The 18,491-nt window shown below is 37.7% G+C and overlaps 2 protein-coding genes across 4 annotated transcripts; both read right to left on the bottom strand.

The window, feature by feature from the left end:
- LOC106377593 (putative F-box protein At2g02030) lies at positions 1-4,094 on the bottom strand. 3 transcript variants are annotated; one of them, XM_013817867.3, is made up of 4 exons: positions 3,829-4,089; positions 3,551-3,628; positions 419-1,578; positions 1-307 (listed from the first exon to the last, which is right to left on the bottom strand). In XM_013817867.3, exons 3-4 carry the CDS (start codon positions 1,548-1,550, stop codon positions 276-278), a joined length of 1,164 nt encoding a protein of 387 aa, XP_013673321.2. In that variant the 5' UTR covers positions 1,551-1,578; positions 3,551-3,628; positions 3,829-4,089; the 3' UTR covers positions 1-275. The 3 variants fall into 3 exon arrangements, with proteins under 3 accessions (XP_013673321.2, XP_048614853.1, XP_022558732.2); XM_048758896.1 differs by having other exon boundaries at positions 3,551-4,094; XM_022703011.2 differs by lacking the exons at positions 3,551-3,628; positions 3,829-4,089 and adding an exon at positions 2,270-3,477.
- Positions 4,095-6,106: 2,012 nt separating this feature from the next.
- On the bottom strand, positions 6,107-11,368 carry LOC106377595 (ubiquitin carboxyl-terminal hydrolase 14). The gene is made up of 20 exons (XM_022713659.2): positions 11,115-11,368; positions 10,868-11,039; positions 10,657-10,769; positions 10,242-10,578; positions 9,841-9,935; positions 9,296-9,429; positions 9,160-9,216; positions 8,927-9,004; positions 8,560-8,614; positions 8,452-8,475; positions 8,224-8,304; positions 7,913-8,111; positions 7,760-7,817; positions 7,567-7,689; positions 7,397-7,485; positions 7,213-7,302; positions 6,965-7,135; positions 6,782-6,894; positions 6,558-6,687; positions 6,107-6,471 (listed from the first exon to the last, which is right to left on the bottom strand). The coding sequence occupies exons 1-20, from the start codon at positions 11,208-11,210 to the stop codon at positions 6,293-6,295; spliced, it is 2,394 nt and encodes a 797-aa protein (XP_022569380.1). The 5' UTR covers positions 11,211-11,368; the 3' UTR covers positions 6,107-6,292.
- Between the last annotated feature and the right edge of the window lie 7,123 nt (positions 11,369-18,491).

Raw genomic sequence — 18,491 nt, 5'->3', positions numbered from 1 at the left:
AGACAAAGCTTATTACTATTGATAAAGTCATAAAGGCTTTACACCAAGTCATAATGGCTTTACACCAAAAACAAACGGAAAACACACAAAGTTCAGAACCAAAACCAAAAGATGCAAACCAGAAACCTTAAACGAAATGGAAAGTTTTAGAACAGAAAAATAAAAACAGAGTATCCAGTGAGAAACACACAGCCTCTTGCAACATAAATCAAGCACCACCAAGCAAAGACTTTGTCCATCACCACCAGCAAGCCAGAGATAATAAATACTCATCTTCACTTTCCTGCTAGCCTCACCCCACCATTGCCTGGCTCAATAAAACAACATATCACATTGTATAAGAGAGCAATGAAGAAGGAGACATATTATCATACATACATGTATGTCTATATAGACTATTTACAAACATAGAGCTTACATGGAAGAAGGCTTTGGGTGAAGGGGAAGATAGCAGGATTCGTAAATCGAGTAGGAGGCCTGCCCCTTTTTTTCCACTTTCTAGTATCCAAATGATAAGTCCACAAGTGCGAGTCAGTCACAAACAGGATCTCCTTCTCTGACGAGGTCATGAATAATACAATTTCAGCAAAGTCCATGAAATCAAACTCATCTGCGATTACAAATACCCAACTAGCTTCTTTCCACTCCCATACGTCAAAGTAATCCGCATGTAGAACTACCAGTGACGGAGATCCTCCCAGGTTTATCAGATACGTAGCAACTGTTATCCTGTCTTCGTCACGCAGGTCTGTTGAATAGTAAGGCAGCTCCATAACTTCGAAGTTCTCCTCCATATCCACAGAGAGCATTATACCTGCAGGATCTTCCAGAGAAACCAGCCAGTAGATCTTCCCTCCTGCAAAGACATGATCGGATCTGTGTGGACTGAAACAAACATACATTGGAAGATGAAGCACAGGGCCGATGCTCCTCCACGCACCAGTGCTAGATGAATACACCTCACATTCGTAGAGATAATCCCCTTTTCCAGCGTTTCTCTTGCCGACACAGAATATGCGGAAAATTTTGTACTCGCTAATGTCAGGACCATATGCAACTCCAATACTTGGTTCAGTCCAAACAGATGGTCTGCCTTGAGGAAGAAGCAGAGTTTCTTCAGTAGAAGGATTGCAGATCCATATCTGATAATCTACTTCATGTTCATCATAGAGTTGGTTGATGCAGCATACTAATCCATTGAACGATGCTATCATGTGCATGTGGTGATCAGCGCTTCTTCCCGGAGGATCAACTGTAGCATGGTGTCGATAGTTGAACTTCCCTGGCTTCAACAAGTACAACTTCATAGCCTTGTCTACTCTAGGACAAGCTATGTATGAGGGCTTCTTTCTCGATTGAGCGAGATGTATCGTAGCAAAATGTTTGTTGCTAACTGAGGCATGCCAGTATCTGTTAACCGTTTTAAATGAACGGATAGACCTTACTGGGAGTCGAGATAAGACGTCTTGAAATACATCCTGGTTGGATTCTACCTTATTCCATGTCAATGATGCCACTCGCCTGCGATGCTGAGCTCGCGTCTCGACCATTTTTTGTTTGCTTCTTGTTGCTAAGGCTCTGCATGGACAAAAAAACACATCGATTAGCCCATAAAAAAGGTTTCAGAAACAGATATATTTGCAACATGTGTGTGTATTTATCTGACTGTAAGCAGCGCACAACTGCTAACTACTCGTACATAAACATAGTTACCCCCTTGGTATCCATCAGATAAAGACCAAAAAGACACCTAACAAACACCAATCAGAACCAAGCAAAAGGAAAATGCATCAAAGCCTTCTTTCATATCTATGCATGAGAACTTAAAATGATAATTTCTAACAACTGAAAACTAATCCCTAGAGCCTAGAAATATGATCTAAATCAGTGTTCTAAAAAGCGTTCTAGATGGTGTCGCCTAAGCGCTAAGCCTTCTAAAACATAGTTACCCCTTGGTATCCATCAGATAAAGACCAAAAAAAATCTAACAAACACCAAACACCCATCAGAACCAAGCAAAAGGGCTTAATAGAGAGGAAAATGCATCAAAGCCTTCTTTCATATCTATGCATAAGGAAAAACTGAAAAAAAAAACAAAGTGCCTAGAAATATGATCTAAACCAGTGTTCTAAAAAGCGATCTAGGCGGCGGCGCCTAGGGGCTAAGCCTTCTAAAACCAATGGCTTTTATTTTCTAAACCACATAGAAAATTATAATGTCATGATAATAAATAAGTTATTGGTAGATCGAGAAAGGAGAATCATTATACACCAACGCAAAATCAAGAATTTGTTGCAGAAGCAAAATCCGTCACCACGGAATCAAAATAATTGTTTCATCAGCGTCTGTTACATATCTTCAAAGCATCAGAACCACATATAAATGATCATACCTAATCCTAACCAAAGGAAACAAATCTAACAAATTATCATGTTGCAAAACTCAGATCTGTTGGGATTTTTCGAGCCCATATCCAATCCTGCCTAGGCCAATTAGTACGATATTGTCCACTTTGGACTTAAGAGGTAAGACCGCATGGCTTTGCTATTGGGCCCTTTACCAAAAGATCTCGTACTAATCAGAGTTGGTGGACATCCTTTTATATACTAAACATTATTTGCCTAAACTTCTAATATGAGACTTTGTTTGCATTCACAACAAGACCATAGATACACATATAAACATATTGAATACCATAATAGAGTTGCTATATACTCGAAAACTATAGTTAACTTGTTACTTTTTCGGATATTTACCAGAGGGAATGATTGAAAGTGTTCAAAAGTATTAACGCCGTCAACGGCTTTAATTTAGTTGCTAAATAATTTTGTTTTAAGATTTGACTAGAGGAAATGCTTGCAAGTCTATTTAAGCAAGAAGAACTTTATTCATAAGGACAATTTGATATTTCAATTAACTGGAATATAGTGTATAAACAGGGTACAATCTAATACATGCATTGGTTTAGAAATGAACCCTCTCACAAAAATATTACAGTGTCAAATGTGAGCATTCATATGTACCCGCAATTTTGGCCATGAGTTCCTAAAAATGCAGAGAAAATGAGCTATGGATTCCGCCATTTTCCAGAATACAGAATTCAGAAAATGCAGACTTTAGGAAGAGCAACAATGAATGAGAAAATGCACATCTTAAAGAGTAGGCTTGAAGTGGGCATAGAAAACTTATTTGCTGTGGGTTTAGATGGCTAATTAATGGGTCCATTGTGAAAACCTTTCCGGACAAAAAGATCAATTATTTCAATTCAGAAAGGAGAGTTTTTAGAAAAATGTAGGGTCCCTTTGATCTCATATAGAGCAGCAAGTCCCACCCCCACACGCATGCAGAACAGATGAGAATCATTATTTGTATCTTAAGCATAGAAATAGTCATTTTATCTAAAACAGAGGTTTAGTAATAATATATATGCAGAACTACTACGTTCAGTGTAATTGGCAGAAAGAAGAAACATATGAAATAAAAGGAAACAACAAAAGCATTGTTGATGATGTCCCAATGCCTAATCAATGCACAATAGAAACCAACTAACCTTGTGAGGTGTGTTCTGCTTCGGCAACAATCAACAAACTCATAATCTTCTTCCAGCCGTGACCCTCCTTCATCAACCCTTTTTGAAAACGAAAATTCACAATTTGGTTTCTAAATTTTAATAGTTTAGCAACAACAAATCCATTAAATATTCCCTCGTGATCACATCAAATCAATAATTCAATTCTATCTGGTTTCCGTTTCGTCATCAACCGCTAAACCTCTCTCTGTAACGGATTCAGAATCAGAAAACGGCAAAGAAACACCATCATCGCTTACCTCTTAAAAAGACGAGATAACGGCGAGAGATTAATGTGGAACGAAGTGAGAGAGCGTCCGAAAACGGAAACAAATTCTTCATGACGGCAAAAGAATCTATTTTTGTTTTTCTTTTCCGTGAAAATCGAGATGCTGAAGAAACACGTGTTTGCTAAGAGAGGAAAAAGAATCAATTCGTGTTGCTGATTCTGAGATTAGAGTGGCGACGAGTGTTTTATTTAGCTTTTGATCCCTAGAATCTAATTGGGATTTGCGAATCCGGATATATATCCCCTTTTATACAGGTGAGCTCGAGGCAGTTCGGTTTCGAGTCGGATAATTTAAACTTGAACTTTTTGAATCTTCGCGCTTTTTTTTATGACGATGTCGGATATTTTTATCCGAAATATTTCTTTTATTTGTCATCTGATGGGTTTTTATCAGGTTATCCAAAATATTTATTTAAACCTAAATTTATTCAAAAACTAATACTTTCTTCTTTTTAGATTACTTGTCGTTTTAGAATTCGGCACACAGATTAAGAAAACATTTAATTTTTTATATTTACTAGATAAAAACATCATTACCAATAAACATAACTATATTTCAACCAATTGAAAAATATATTAAAACATAAAATCAATAAATTTTGCATTGAAATTATAAAACGACACTTATTTTGAAACAAATATTTTACCCTACAATGACAAGTAATCTGAAACGGAGAGAGTACATATTAAATAATTAATAAAATGTATATATTAGACCGATTTTAAAATATTCATAAATGTGGTCAATAACATAGGTAGATGTTGAAAAAATAGTATATGACGACGGAATACTAAAAGTAAAAAACAATTTTTTTTATTTAAATTATTTTTTATTAAATTATTTATATATTTATATTTAGAATATTTGTTTCGAAGATCCGAATGGCAACATGCAAAATAACTACGGTGCGGTCCTAATATAACAAAATTATAAAGATACAAAATTATATGTAAAATAATTTGTTACCATTAATTGGGGTGTAATGAGATTTATAACATACAGAGCCTAAATAGAATCTTCCAATATTGTTTAAATTATAACTGAGATTTTTCAGGTTTTTCAAACTTTTAGATACTTTTAGCATAATTGGTTCGGGTTAAATTTGAGTAACATCCAACACTCAAACTACCGGAGAATAAAATCCTTTCAGATAGGATCGGAGTTAAATTCGAGTTTAGGATCGGATTCACTCTGATACGGGCTATAAGAGTTCGGTTCGATTCTGAAACTTAAACCAGAAAGGCAGCAGACGCCTCATCATACCAATTTATACGGACGATGCCTATATTTTCTCTTGGATGTATGACCAAAAATGATTACTACTGTATGCTATATGAAATTGAAATGTGGCAAAGTGGAGATCAGCCTAATATTTAAAAAAAAAACAAAAAAAAGAGGGATGGAGGAAGCTTTGTAATCAGAGTGCATGAGTCTGACTAGACCTGGGCATAAAATCCGGAACCCGAAATCCGAACCGAACCCGAACCGAAAAACCCGACCCGTTATCGATCCGAAACGTAAAAATAACCGAATGGATCTTATAGGGTGGTACAAAAAATATCCGAACCCGAAGTGTTATTAACCGAACTCGAACGAGTAACTCGAAAAATTCGAAATTAATAGTCAATATAAATATTTTGAAATATATATAAATATTCCAATTATTAAATTCAATATTTGTGGTAATATTATATATAATAATAAATATTAAAATTCTAATAAATGCTTTAAGTACACAATTAGTTATAAATAAGTATTTTATAGTTTGCTCATTGAAATAAAAAAGTCTACTCTCTATAAGGCAATACATATTGTTTACAAATGATGTTTGTTTTCATGTTTGATTTAACATTTTATTGTTATTTTATCAATTTTATATGTAATAGATTAATTTTTATTTAATTTAGATGTTTTTTTTATGTTTTACTTCAAAAATTTTGTTTTTTACTTTGGTTATATCCGAACCGAACCGATTTAACCTGAATCCGTACGATATATGATTACTTTATAGGTTTTATGATGCAATACAATTTTGAACCGAACCCGAAGTGTTATTATCCGAACCCGACCCGTACTAATAAAATTTTAATATGGGACCTAGAAGCGTAAACCCAAAAATCCGAAAACCCGAAAAACCCCACCCGAATGCCAACGGGTACCCGAACGCCCAGGCCTTAGCGTGACATTTTAATCTTCAAATTTTCGAAGTCAAAAGAAAGAGACCTGTTCTTGATGCTTTTATCATCACTAGACCAAAATTAGTAATTTTGCCATAATCGACAAGTAAAAACTGGGGAACCAAACAATTCATAACCCAATCCAAATCTTAAAACCCTAAAAGTTCTATAGAAAGAAAAGGACTAGTTTCTGTCTCTTCTTTTCGTTTCTTTTCTTTTCCATCCATAAAATTTCAACACTCACTCGGTTTCCCTAATCAATTGTCGAGACGCTGAAAGAAGTAGAGATAACCCATGTCTTTAGGAGGATCTGTCGAGATACCTACTTTGCTGTCATTGAATATGACCCAACGACCTTCTTTCAATATGTGTGCCACATAGTGACCACAGTGCGTTGATGTTCCCATGTGGCTTACTATCCCAAACAGCTTATATCCTGCATTTTTTTGGAAGCTTTTAGAGTTAGGATCTGATTACGTTTTGGAAGGTGATAAGGTGATAAAGAGTATTCAGGATACTAACTCCCTCCTCCGTCTGGTAGTCCAGTCTGAGCTGGAGTTTGCACTGAACTGCTAGAGGAAACGTCCATGTCTGAAACAGATGCATTACGGTTGTTGAATATCCAATCTGTTGCTTTCTCTATATCTCCTCCCTGAATATAAATAATGTCAATAATGAGACAAAAAAAAAGATTCCACCAAAAACTACATTTAATTTGCCCAAAAGCGTTAAAAGAAAGACTTTACCGAGGCTTTGAGTGCCTTTCGAGCAACCTCTTCAGCAAAACCAAAGGAGATTAAGGTATCAACGCTTGATTGGTCAACGTCAGATGCCTGATGGGAGATTGGTGCGTCGATATCTATGATAACATTTAATACATCATAATGTTATAGGTTGGTCAAATCAAGCCTGGAAATATATTCAGTTACCTGGATCATCCATGTGAGAAAATAACCAGTTCGTCGCCTCTTCAACTCCAGCATTAGACGTATTTATGGCGGCTTTCTGGCAATGAAGCTGGTTAAATCCCATTGAGACGAGTTGTGCAACTATCTCCTCATTGGCCACAGGCTGTGCAGTTTCCATCACTTCTTCTGGAACTGTATACAGAATTAAGTCAACCATTATTCAGGCGAATTAGATGAAATAGCATTCTTTTACAAAATTAGTGACATACCGCCATCTGGCAACAGTTCTTCTCCAGGTTGAAGCCCTTTGCTGCGCATGTGGCTGATATCAATTACATCCGGAACATCAATGTACACATCTGTCTCAGTAAATCAAGAAAAAAATATAATAAGCATTTGTATATATAATGCAAGTAGGGAAACATTAAAAGGATTAGTGTTTCAGCAAGAGACCAAGCTTCTTTGGCACCCAGCCTGCATCCATAACAAACTTCCGCATGTGCAAGACCAAGTAATCTGGGAAAGATGTCAAACCAGTTGTCCTGCATAAATGTTCACCCACTCAAAGACATTAGAATACATTGATTTTGTGCTAGGATTCACTAAGAACAGAAACATCATACTTGATAGCTGTTGTCTTTCCCTTCAGAGCAGTGCTATAGTAATCATGAATCTGCTCTGGTGATGCAAACGTTGCTAGACAAGCTTCTAAAGGAACTCGTGGGCGTACAATTTCATCAGCTGACCTGCTTAGAATAAATATCTTAGATATTGCAGAGAAAATGAAATACACTAAACTTGAGTCAACTAACTCACATATTATTTTCTTCCAGTCCTTTGCCTGCTGTCTGGTTGTTAAAGGCTTCTAATTCATCTTGATCACCAAAGGTATAGCAAAACAAAACACCACATAATTAAGAAACAGGCCAAATGATAAAAGGAAGCGGAACAGAGAAGAACAAGATATACCTTTATTAGTTGCCTCCTGCAGTGGAATGTTCAAAGAAAGAATACAGTCATCCCTCTTATTATATGAGACCTTCCCAGATGAACAAAGGATCTTTTCTTCTACTCCAAACTTGAAGCTCCTCGAGGGGTCTAAATCTGGTCTCGTGTTGTTGCCACGCTCAACTTTATCTAGCAAGTGGAGGAAAAAGTCGAGAGCATCCTACAAAACAGAATGGTGCTAGTAGTGTGAAATCTTAATGAATTCAATAAAGAGATGTGTAGACAGGAGCACCAGTCAAAATTCTTAACATTCCAAAAGACATGGTTTTCACCTGCTGTCTCATAGAAGAGAACTCTCCATGGCCAGCAGCAACTACCGATTTGAACATGCGAGGAGGGATTCCTTCTTGCCTCTGTTATCGATTAAAGACAAGCAAATATGTAAAGTCATTAGAAATCAACACAGTACAAAACAATGTGTGCCATCTTTGCGCATGTATATTTTATTCAAAAGACAATATGGACAAGATATTTAATAAACATATCAAATAGAATCTTACAGCTTCTGCAGTTGCAGCATCCTTCTGCATTTATAAGAAGGGGAAAATCAATGTACTGAGGCCAAATGCGGTGGTTTGGATAATATATGTCTCTTTAAATAGCCATACCTCTGTTACAGGAATAGAGTACTTCCCAGATAGTAAACCATGTCCAAGCTTTGTCCTGCCACCAAAAATTTAGGAAATGAATATGCAAAACCGACATGCAAATTTCCTCATGGAAATCAGATTTATAACAAACTGAACAGCATATAAACAAACTGAACAGCAAACTGAACCAAGCGGAGAAATAACAAAAACTTGAGGATGGATCATGCAGATAAACAAAAACTTGAGGATGGATCATGCAGATACAGAGCATCCACATATACAATGTTAGAACCTTTTTATCTTTAGTGTGTCAAAAGTTTAACCGTATGATAACAGAAACTCAAGAGTATAAAACATAGTAATAATTTTTCTAGCAGAAACTCACAATTGCATATTGAGGTCCAAAGTTGGATCAGCAGGAGCCATTTCAAATGCCAACTTTAAGCTCTGATGTGAGAAGTATCTGCAACAATTTTAGTACCAGAAGTTACTACAGTGGATTCTACGAGGTTTGTTTTGCCTTTAGTTACTACAGTGGATTCTACAAGGTTTGTTTTGCCTTAGTAATACAAGTAATAAAAGGAAACAAGGCTGATGCCATCTACTTGCAAATAGTACCTTGAAATAAACGAATGGGTCGAGAAAAGAATCTGCATCGTAGCTGCCAAGTAGCAACTAGCAAAGGAAATGAAACGGGCATAAGGCATCAACAAGGAAATGAGATCCATGATAAGATTTTAATTACAAAGAATACCTGTTGCCAAGATTGACAAGTCCAGTATATCCAGGTCCAAAAACTGGCACCAATTCTTTTCCACTCTCTTGTATACGGTTCCAATCAAAATTCGTATTTTGATCAAGTTCTCTTTCGGCAGTTGTCATTTCTGTCTGTAAAGATTGATTCAAACAACCCAAGAAAGTCGAGATTATTCAGATAAAAGAAGCTTTATCAAAATAACATATCTTTAAGCAATAAACTAGCAAACAGGGACAGTAGAACTAGAAATAGAATAAAATAGTATGCAATAACACTGATGTGAGTCTACTTGCTCTTGGCAAATGGGAAATTTAGCCTCATACATGTGCCACGTATGTACAAGATGAACAAGGTTGTTTTGTGGCAGTTGATAGTGAGAAAAAAAAAAAGAGCTCAAGATAGAAGCATTCTGGAACAACCAGCACTTGACCAATGTGACCCAGAAAGGGTATCTATACAAACCCCAACACGACAAGAATACCTAAGATTGAGCCTTTAATAAAAACGCAGTTTACGAAATTCATGACTTAGACCATACTGACCTTCTGCATCGAGGAGAAGTCGATTCCAAAATGGGCCAGATGCTGAGCCAGGAGTGGGTCCAAAACACTGTCATCTTCCGGGTAGGAATACACATCTGCCAAATAATTTGCAACCGAAAGTGCAGAAGATATTAAAACCCTCCCAAGAACATGAAAATGAACACATAAAAACAAAGTGATGAAGGAAGTCCCCCTTATCCAGCCGAAAGAGCTAGCAGTCAACTGACATTATCTATTCACAACAGTGAATACGGATTCATCTTTATTTTGATAATGTACGTACGAGATTCCAACCACATATAACATTTGTCCAAAAGGTATCACCTCACGCCTATTCCAATCCCCGAATATTACAGATGCGACTAAAATTAGATTAAGAAAACAAGACAAGTTTCCATTACCTGCTGATTCCAAGTCAGCGGTGATAGTTCCAAGCTTTACAGCAAGAGGGTAGCTTGTTTCCTTGTAGTGCTCAACAGCATGGTTGTTTCCACCAGTCCCATCCCAGTTTTTCCTTCCACAGAGAATCATCCCGTCGGTAAGATTAAGCCAGAGATTCTCCTTCTTATCACACTTGGCACATTTCCAACCAGAGGGAGGAATAACAACGCCGCTCTTGATCTGCTGCAGCGTCAAAGCATGTTCACTAGCTTTCTTCTCGTCAGCTGTCCAGGCTGCAACTTGCTCTCTCCGCTCAGCACCAACGGCACTCAGAACAGTATCAACCGCAATCCTCACCTATTATAATCACGAAATAAAATTAAAAAAGCTTAACACATGCATAGATCATGTTGCTGTAAATCCTTTCTCTAGCACCTTCTCTGGTAGCTCAACAGAAGGGAAAGGAAGTGAAACAAAGTCGGGAAGTATGACTATGCTATAAGATTCCTCATACTCAGTCTCATTGTTGTCAAATCCGCCATCAACTCCTGCGAAATTACAAGTAAGAAAATCCTCAAATGAGAAAGTTCACTCATAAAACAGTTACGCCCATTGCAATTCAGTTTAGAGATTAAATGTTTCATACCTATAGCGAGGAGAGTAGGTTTCTTGAGAGGGCGATCCTCGGGAACAGACTTGGGAGTCTCCTTGATGTGGAGATAAACAGGATTCCCCGTCTTCTCGTGATTCCAAGCAACGTAGTCTTTTCCAAAAGCAAGGAAGCTGTTCATGTCTACGAACAATCCTCCTTCCGATCTCTGTAAAAATCATCACCACACCACACATCAGTCGAATGAGTCAATAAGAAGAAAACGAGCTGTGAGAGGGTTTACCGGGGTATCGAAGGAGAGGCAACACTCGTGCTTGTAGATGCGGTGGGTGGGTTCTGGGATCTGAACCCTAGACAAGTTCGATCGGAGAAGCTCCATAACGGTTTTTTTTTGGAGATGAAAGCCAAGTCTCGATCTCGACGGAGAGACGCCAAATGTGTCTAAAGTGTGTGTTGTGATAATCGCCAAGTCTTGTTAACAAGGTCTCAAGTGAAACGGTGACGTTCGCTGAAGTCCTTTTCTCTTGATTCTTCCCTCAACTTTTGGGTGGGTTTATATTGGGAGAATCGCAATAATTAAAATAAAAAAATCGTGTCAATTTTGGAAAATTCGCTAACCAACATTTGTCGTTGTTGCTGCTTAATTCATGGAGGAAACCTTAGTAAGTGAAGTTGTTCTTAATCTTGTGTTGTTACAGATATTTGCATATGTCTGGTTGTGGATGGAGGCATTAGCTACGTTGCACGAAAGCTTCATCGGACGTTCGCTTTCCGCTTTGGAACTGAAATCGGAATCGGAACTTTGTGGAAGCCTATTGAATCTCGTTTCCAAAACGCTTCTAAAATATTCTCTTTAAAAACACGTTGGAAGCTTACGATTCGGTTTTGGAATCACGCTTCCATTCTTTAAAAAAAAAACACAATGTCTATCAATAAAAAGTATAAAATTATAGTTTTAATTTATATAAAATCTAATTTTTTTTTAAAATCACGTACTCACTTTCTATTTTTTTAAAAAAAAATCTCATTTCTGTACTTTCATATGCTTCTACTTCCACGTCCGTTTAAATGTAACATAGGACATAAGTGGGGATGTGTAGGTGTATTCTTGATTTACTCGAGGAGGACTTGTAAACATCATTGAAGTTTGGACAGAAATCTGAAAACATCATTTATATTGAAAGAAAATAAAATCTTAATAAATTCAATTAAAATAAATTAATGCGATTATTTTTTTAATTTGTAAGATGTTAATGGTTTAACGATTTGGTTGAGTTGAAGCATGTGCCTATCTCAGTACACCCGACTACTAAAATGGGTAACATTGAAATTCATTGGTTATTCGGCCTAAAGAGTGGTTTGAAGCTGCAAATTGCTTAGGTGGCTCTGCTGCGACCAATTCGTTATCGACACTTTGTTTTATTAAATAAACTTAGACGTAGCTTTTAAATGGGCTTATATGGAGTCCCATTAAATAGTGGTGCTAAATACTTTGGTGTTTATGTCTCTTGCTCAAGTCTCTGATAGTCTGATTTGTGTAAAATAGAGTTGACTTTTTTCAAGAATACGACTCAGTGAGGGTTTTGAGAATTTGGTTTTATGTATAGTATAAAATCTATGTAAGGTGTATAAAGTATATAGATAACAGACAATTGTTTGTAAATATGTAAATAGCTTTCAAGCTTCCCTTCACTAAAATGAAAATAACACTGCTCCCAGTAGAAACTTTTATTTTCTTCAGCAGGAACTTGTTGCAGAATTTAAAAAAAAAAATAAACATGATAAACTGAAACAAAGGGAAAAACTTATTGGATAGAGTTTGTAACGAATGAGAAGAAAACTTAGTAAGAACGATGGCTTGATACACTTCTAAGATTCACTCACAGTTGGATGCCAGAATCAGGTGGATGGTTGTCACTCTGGCCTGCCGCTTGTAGGACTTGTAGATGCTTTCACCTGAAACTAATTAGTATATCGGTTATTTCAGATCACCATCATTGAGGATGTTAACTGAAGAAAGCTTAGCTTACCCTTGAATGAGTCTTCACAGCCACGTCTTCACTAATTGCAGACACCGTGAAGGTGAGGTGGTTGGGAGTGAAATTGTAGGGTGTCAATCGAAATCTGAAAGAGGTATTGCTTGCCAGTAAGTTCATCTAAGCTTTGACCGTTAATGACAGCAGCGATAGTGCTAACATAAACGTTAGATAAATGGAGTGTGTTTGTGGAAGCGAACCTCTCAAGAGACAGGCTGATTCTATCTAGGTGAGTTACGTCATTTTTGTGTAAAACACGACAAACATATCACTGTCTTCACCATCTTCACCAGCTAGCTCAACACGTAACCTGTGTGCTAAGTTGGATTTGTTAGTTAAAGGTGGATATTGTTATAGCTGAGACTAAACATGACTTATCAGAAACTGATAACACAGGTTTGGTGACACACATTTGTTGAACCGGAGCGAAGTCTGTGATTTGTCCAACTTTCTGCTGCAGCGGGTGCAAGAAAGATAAGGCTATCCATTTTTCTGCAGCACACTGACGATCCGAGCTCTGCTCAGGAAGTCAGCTCCCTGGATCTTAACAAAGGCCATTGATAAAAAAATCAAATAAGGCGATCAAATGATACAATATTGTTAAAAATCATAATATAGTTACATGCGGTTTACTTGGAGAGGTATGGCTCCATTTGTCACAAATTGTTTCTTTTGAATCTCTACCATTGTCTCTACACATGGGAAAAGCTCAGTTGCCGCACCTCTCAAGCTGTAAACAGTAGAAATTATTTTAAAAGGGACGCGAAAACTTGGATTTAATGTTAAATTCCTTACAAATGGATACCAAAGCCCGTATCCCTAGTTTCCATCTGTTTAATACAATTCACAAGATGGACAGACATAGAGTTAAATACAGAATTTAGCAAGGAAGCATTTGATATAAACTATTACTTAAAGCGTACCTGGTTTTGAAAGCTTTGATGGCAGCAATGCTCAGCTAAAAGTAAAATTTGGTGGCCGGCGTGTGGAGCAGCAGATTGAGTAGCAATTGCAGCGGAGAAAAGTGATCTAAGGTTTGACGAAAGAGAATCTCAAAGACCGTGTATGAGATGCTAGATTCCAGTCTCAACCCTCTTCTATTTATAGGTTTTCAGGTGTCTTTCAGTTATCAAATGCTTCAAGCTTTGATAGTAAAGCGAAGGAGACGCAGAGATCGGAGGAGTTGTTGAGTTTAGTAGTGTGAAGGGAGCACTCGTCGCAATGGTTGAGAGAGAAACGTTCATCAGAGGGCGAGAAAGAGAAGGAGATGAAGAGATAGGGGAGACTAAGCTTTAAATGGAAAAGAAAGTGATTTTAGCGTTTCAGATGGTGACAATCAAGGGTGGGAGGGGTCAGGGTTGAGTATTTCTGAGCTAATCGAATCCTATCTTAAACGCCAATTATTTTCTTTTTATGATGGGCTTCGTAGTTTTGAGCTCTTCAACTAAAATAAAATGACCCATGAAACAATAGAAGCTCTCATCAATCCGCGTTTGGCAAACCAAAATTAATAGTTCTGTGGGACCCACAAACTTTAAAAACTATCGACGTGTAGATTACTGGATAGAGTTTGGATAATAATAATACACCTGAGATATCTGTACGGCCCAATAGCGAATTTTGTATTTACCCAATCCTTGGGGTACGCATGAGAATATTGTACGGCCCAATAGATTTTGTAGTTACCCAATCCAAAACAGAAAAAAAAAAAAAAATAGCTATTTGTAAGAACTGGCAAATATTTATTAGGTTTATATATATTGCTTCTAGGTGAAACGTTTTCGGTTAACGTTAAAATCAAATGTAACAATTATAATTTTGTTGGGTCATCATGTTTATTGTACTAATTTGTATTCTTTTATTTTGATTCTACTTTGGGAATAAGAAAATTCGGTTAGGTAACCAAACAAACTTGATGAAGTGGATATGCAACACAATGTTGAATTCACTTAAATGCTCATTGAGGGATTCAGTTAATTAATTTTGGAAACTTAAACACAAACCGTAGTGCCTAAGCATATTTGGAATATGTTGCAAGTTATGAACTATTGTATATTGTTTTTAAAACTGTATACAATAATTATAATTCGCATTGTGCACATCTTTTGTTAAATACTTTTACACTTCAAAGTAACTAACCAATTAATCTAATGTTCTAATTTTATGCTTGGCATGGATATAGTTCAATCAGATACTAAAAAATTATGCTCTAGACTTCATATTTAATTATGTTCTAATTTAAAAATTAAAAACAACATTTAAAAACTAAACACAACATTTAAAAACTTTAAAATATTGGATTGTTCCTCAGTCTTCTTGACATTCTTGTCAATGATTTAGATGACAATGTCAAAACGACGCCACTTTTCTAGATCATAAATTTTGGAAGATGGGACATTATTTCTCTTCCAGAAGAAAGTGAATGATCCATAAAACAAAGATATTTAGTAAAGATAAGATGGAGTAGAGCGGATGAATTGTAAACAATGGATTATACAAGAATTAGATATCATCATGTAACAACAAATCAGATTCAAATGCCCTTTTTCAAAAAAAAAAAAAAAAAAAAAAAAACAAATCAGATTCGACAAAAGGGTAGTTAAGTAAGCCACCAGGTGCATGTGTTTCAGTAATGATGTGAATGCCAAAGGGAAAGGTGCAAGAAATGACTGCTGGCTTGATTCTAATATACTCACAAAAGCCGCATTTGGTCTAATATCTAGGCTAGAGTTAGCTTTCCTTGATATAATGCATGGTATGATAACAAGAAGATATTGTTGGCTAAGTGATTTCAAGATAGATTACATGTGTTGGGCGAAAAAAAAACAGATAATGGAGTTTTGGCAGAGAGACAATTAAAGTACATGTATGAATGATCCTGAAGAAGGAATGGTTATAATTTCAGTATTTTAATATAGATTTTCGAAACCAAACCAAAATACCATTTTCTAAAGAAAACTATCGCAGCTAATACCGAATAAATAAGATCATCTGATATATGGCATAATTTATTTCTGGCAAATACATGTCTGTCAGTCATCACTCATGAATTTTCTATAACTTTTGTATACTACATTTATAATACTAATTGATAGATAAATCCAGTATACTAATGTAAACTCTTATGCATGAGCAAGTGCTAATTCCATGAATACTATTGTTAAAAAAATGTTGTTTATTGTTAATTGGTAATCACATCCTTTATAAAGAAGTCTGCATTTATATTTTACAACAATCTCATTCTTAGGATTTTCATATTTATAAAAGGAAAATTATAATGGATAAAACATATCAAGATCGACATGAAATTGATAGGCCAGTGCAATAATCTCACGTCGCTATATATCACTGTGTTGGTTCAAAATTCCAGATAAGAAGTGAAAAGTTTTCTAAACCCACTAGAGTAGTTGAAAACAAAATAGCAGGACCGAGTTGGTCCATCCATTTTCCTCCATGTGTAGAAAACTATTCTCTTTGAAACTACTGCTATCCCTTTTTATTTTTTTTGTTCAAAAACTACTGCTATCCCTTAAAGCAAACAACTGTTGGGATAGAAAACGGTTGCGACGAAGTTAGCGTCCAAATCCCCGAATAAGAAAACGAAAAACCTTCTTCGACAAACACTTTTTCGAAATAGATTCTTCTTTACGAAAAGCTTTGCGGAGGAAACGCGAGTCATCGGACAAGAGCTCGAAAAGGGTCGCTATGCAGCGACCGAACGCGTGCTCCGCTCGGTCGCTACGTAGCGACCCTGCATTCGGCTCGAGCTCGGTCTCTACGTAGCGACCGAGCTCTTCCGAAACGTCGATACGACATTAGTCCATGCATTCTCGTTTACACTTCGATGCTATCTCCCGAAGACCGTAGCGAACCCATTTCACGTTCCCCGCCTTTCTAAGTTATCGATCAAACTTTACCGTAAAAACCGCGGAAAGTTCGCTCTTTATCGAAAGAAGCCGTAATAAACGCTTCGAGTCAGAAGACGGCCCAAAAAGACCTAAGACATGACTCGAGGCCCGACTTACGATTTCTTAACCAAGAGCCCGTGAGCCGCATAGCGGTTTACGCTTGATTCGCAAGGAAAGATAAATATCAAGTTTCCGCGGATAAATACGAAATTTTGAAGATAACTACGAAAATCGGAAAAAAATAGAATATCTCCATTTTTATGCTATGGCGGCTTAAGGGCAGAAGAGGAAAAGCGTAAACTGACCTTGGAGCCAGTATATAAGGAGTCCTAGGCAAGAGGCATGGGGGAGACTTTTTCAGAGCAAACTTAGCACTTAGAGCAATTAGGCAACTTTTCGTTTTAGTTATTTCGAGCTGCGACTCAACTAGGTTTTGCAGTCTTAGGTTAGCAGAACTAGGAATCTCGCCGACAGCTCTCGTAGCCAAGGCTTCTACCTTGTTGTAACGCTCATACGCGGATACAGAATAAAACTCCTTTTGCTCTCTTTTACGATTTCTTATTTCTTTTTGTCTTTAATTGCGTCTCCTGATTGCTTGGCGTGTGGTTTAACAGATATCCGGGACCTCTGGGAAATTAGGGTTTTTCCTAACTTTCCTAATTTAAACGGAAATTGACAGTGTGAATTTCAGTTCCCACAGTTTGGCGCTAGAAGGAGGGGGATTCGGATCAATCTAACTCTCAACCACATCACGCTCAACCAGACATGTCAACTGACGACACGGATAACGTGCAGACTCCTCTTAAAGGAGGCAGTGGCACTGATCTCCACACTCCCGCAGCTGACGTATCCGCGGCCAACGCACCAGCCAACGCCGCGGCACTCGAGGAGTTTAAAAAAATGTTCGCCACCTACGAAAAAAGGTCGGAAGAACATTACAAGCTCGTGAGCACCTTGACCAAACAAGTTGAAACTTTAACGGCAAGGACTCGAGCAATCCGCCCTCGCGGAACCACTAAAGTCCGCGGGAAAAGACTCGACTTCGCAACTCCACTCAACAGGCCTGGAGCCGAGCAGGAACGACCTTCGGGTCAAAACCCTAGCGAGAAATCTCCCATCGAAAAGGGAAACTCTGAAAGCCCTCCGCCTCCCGCGAAGGCTTCGGAGGACAACGGAGTCGAGCAAGTCGACCTGGATCCTAGCGATGTCTCTAACGATACTGACGAGGACGTCGAAAGACATCCAAGGAGGACCAGAAGCTGATTCACTCGGGAAAGCTCTCCGTTCTAAAAACCAATGACAGAAGAGGAGGAAATCCTCTATTGGAACGAACACGAAGAGCTGGCTGAAAAGGAAACCGAGCTCACTTGCAGTAAACGCTGACAAGCACAGAAATCTGCTGGCGAGACGTCGGATATACGCGATCTTCGCGACTATATCCCCGAGACTGCGGCAGAAGTAAGAGCCGTAAAATCCTAAATCCATCACGCTACCAGCACGGCCCCCGAGATCGACAGGCTGCTGGAAGGGGCTCGGAAGACCCCTTTCACCACTCGCATCTCAGATACGAGGGTATCCGATCCAGAAAAAATCAAAGTACCGAAGTATAATGGCACGGCCGATCCGAGAGCACACCTTCAGGTTTTCCACATCACGATGGGATGAGTGAGGCTGAAGGACGGCGAAAGAGACGCCGGCTACTGCCGCCTGTTCGTC

The sequence above is a fragment of the Brassica napus genome, chromosome C5 (assembly GCF_020379485.1).
Source record: "Brassica napus cultivar Da-Ae chromosome C5, Da-Ae, whole genome shotgun sequence".
In the NCBI taxonomy this organism is placed as follows: domain Eukaryota; kingdom Viridiplantae; phylum Streptophyta; class Magnoliopsida; order Brassicales; family Brassicaceae; genus Brassica; species Brassica napus.
Note: the sequence above shows the minus strand (reverse complement) of the source record. Positions and strands in the feature narration are given on the sequence as shown.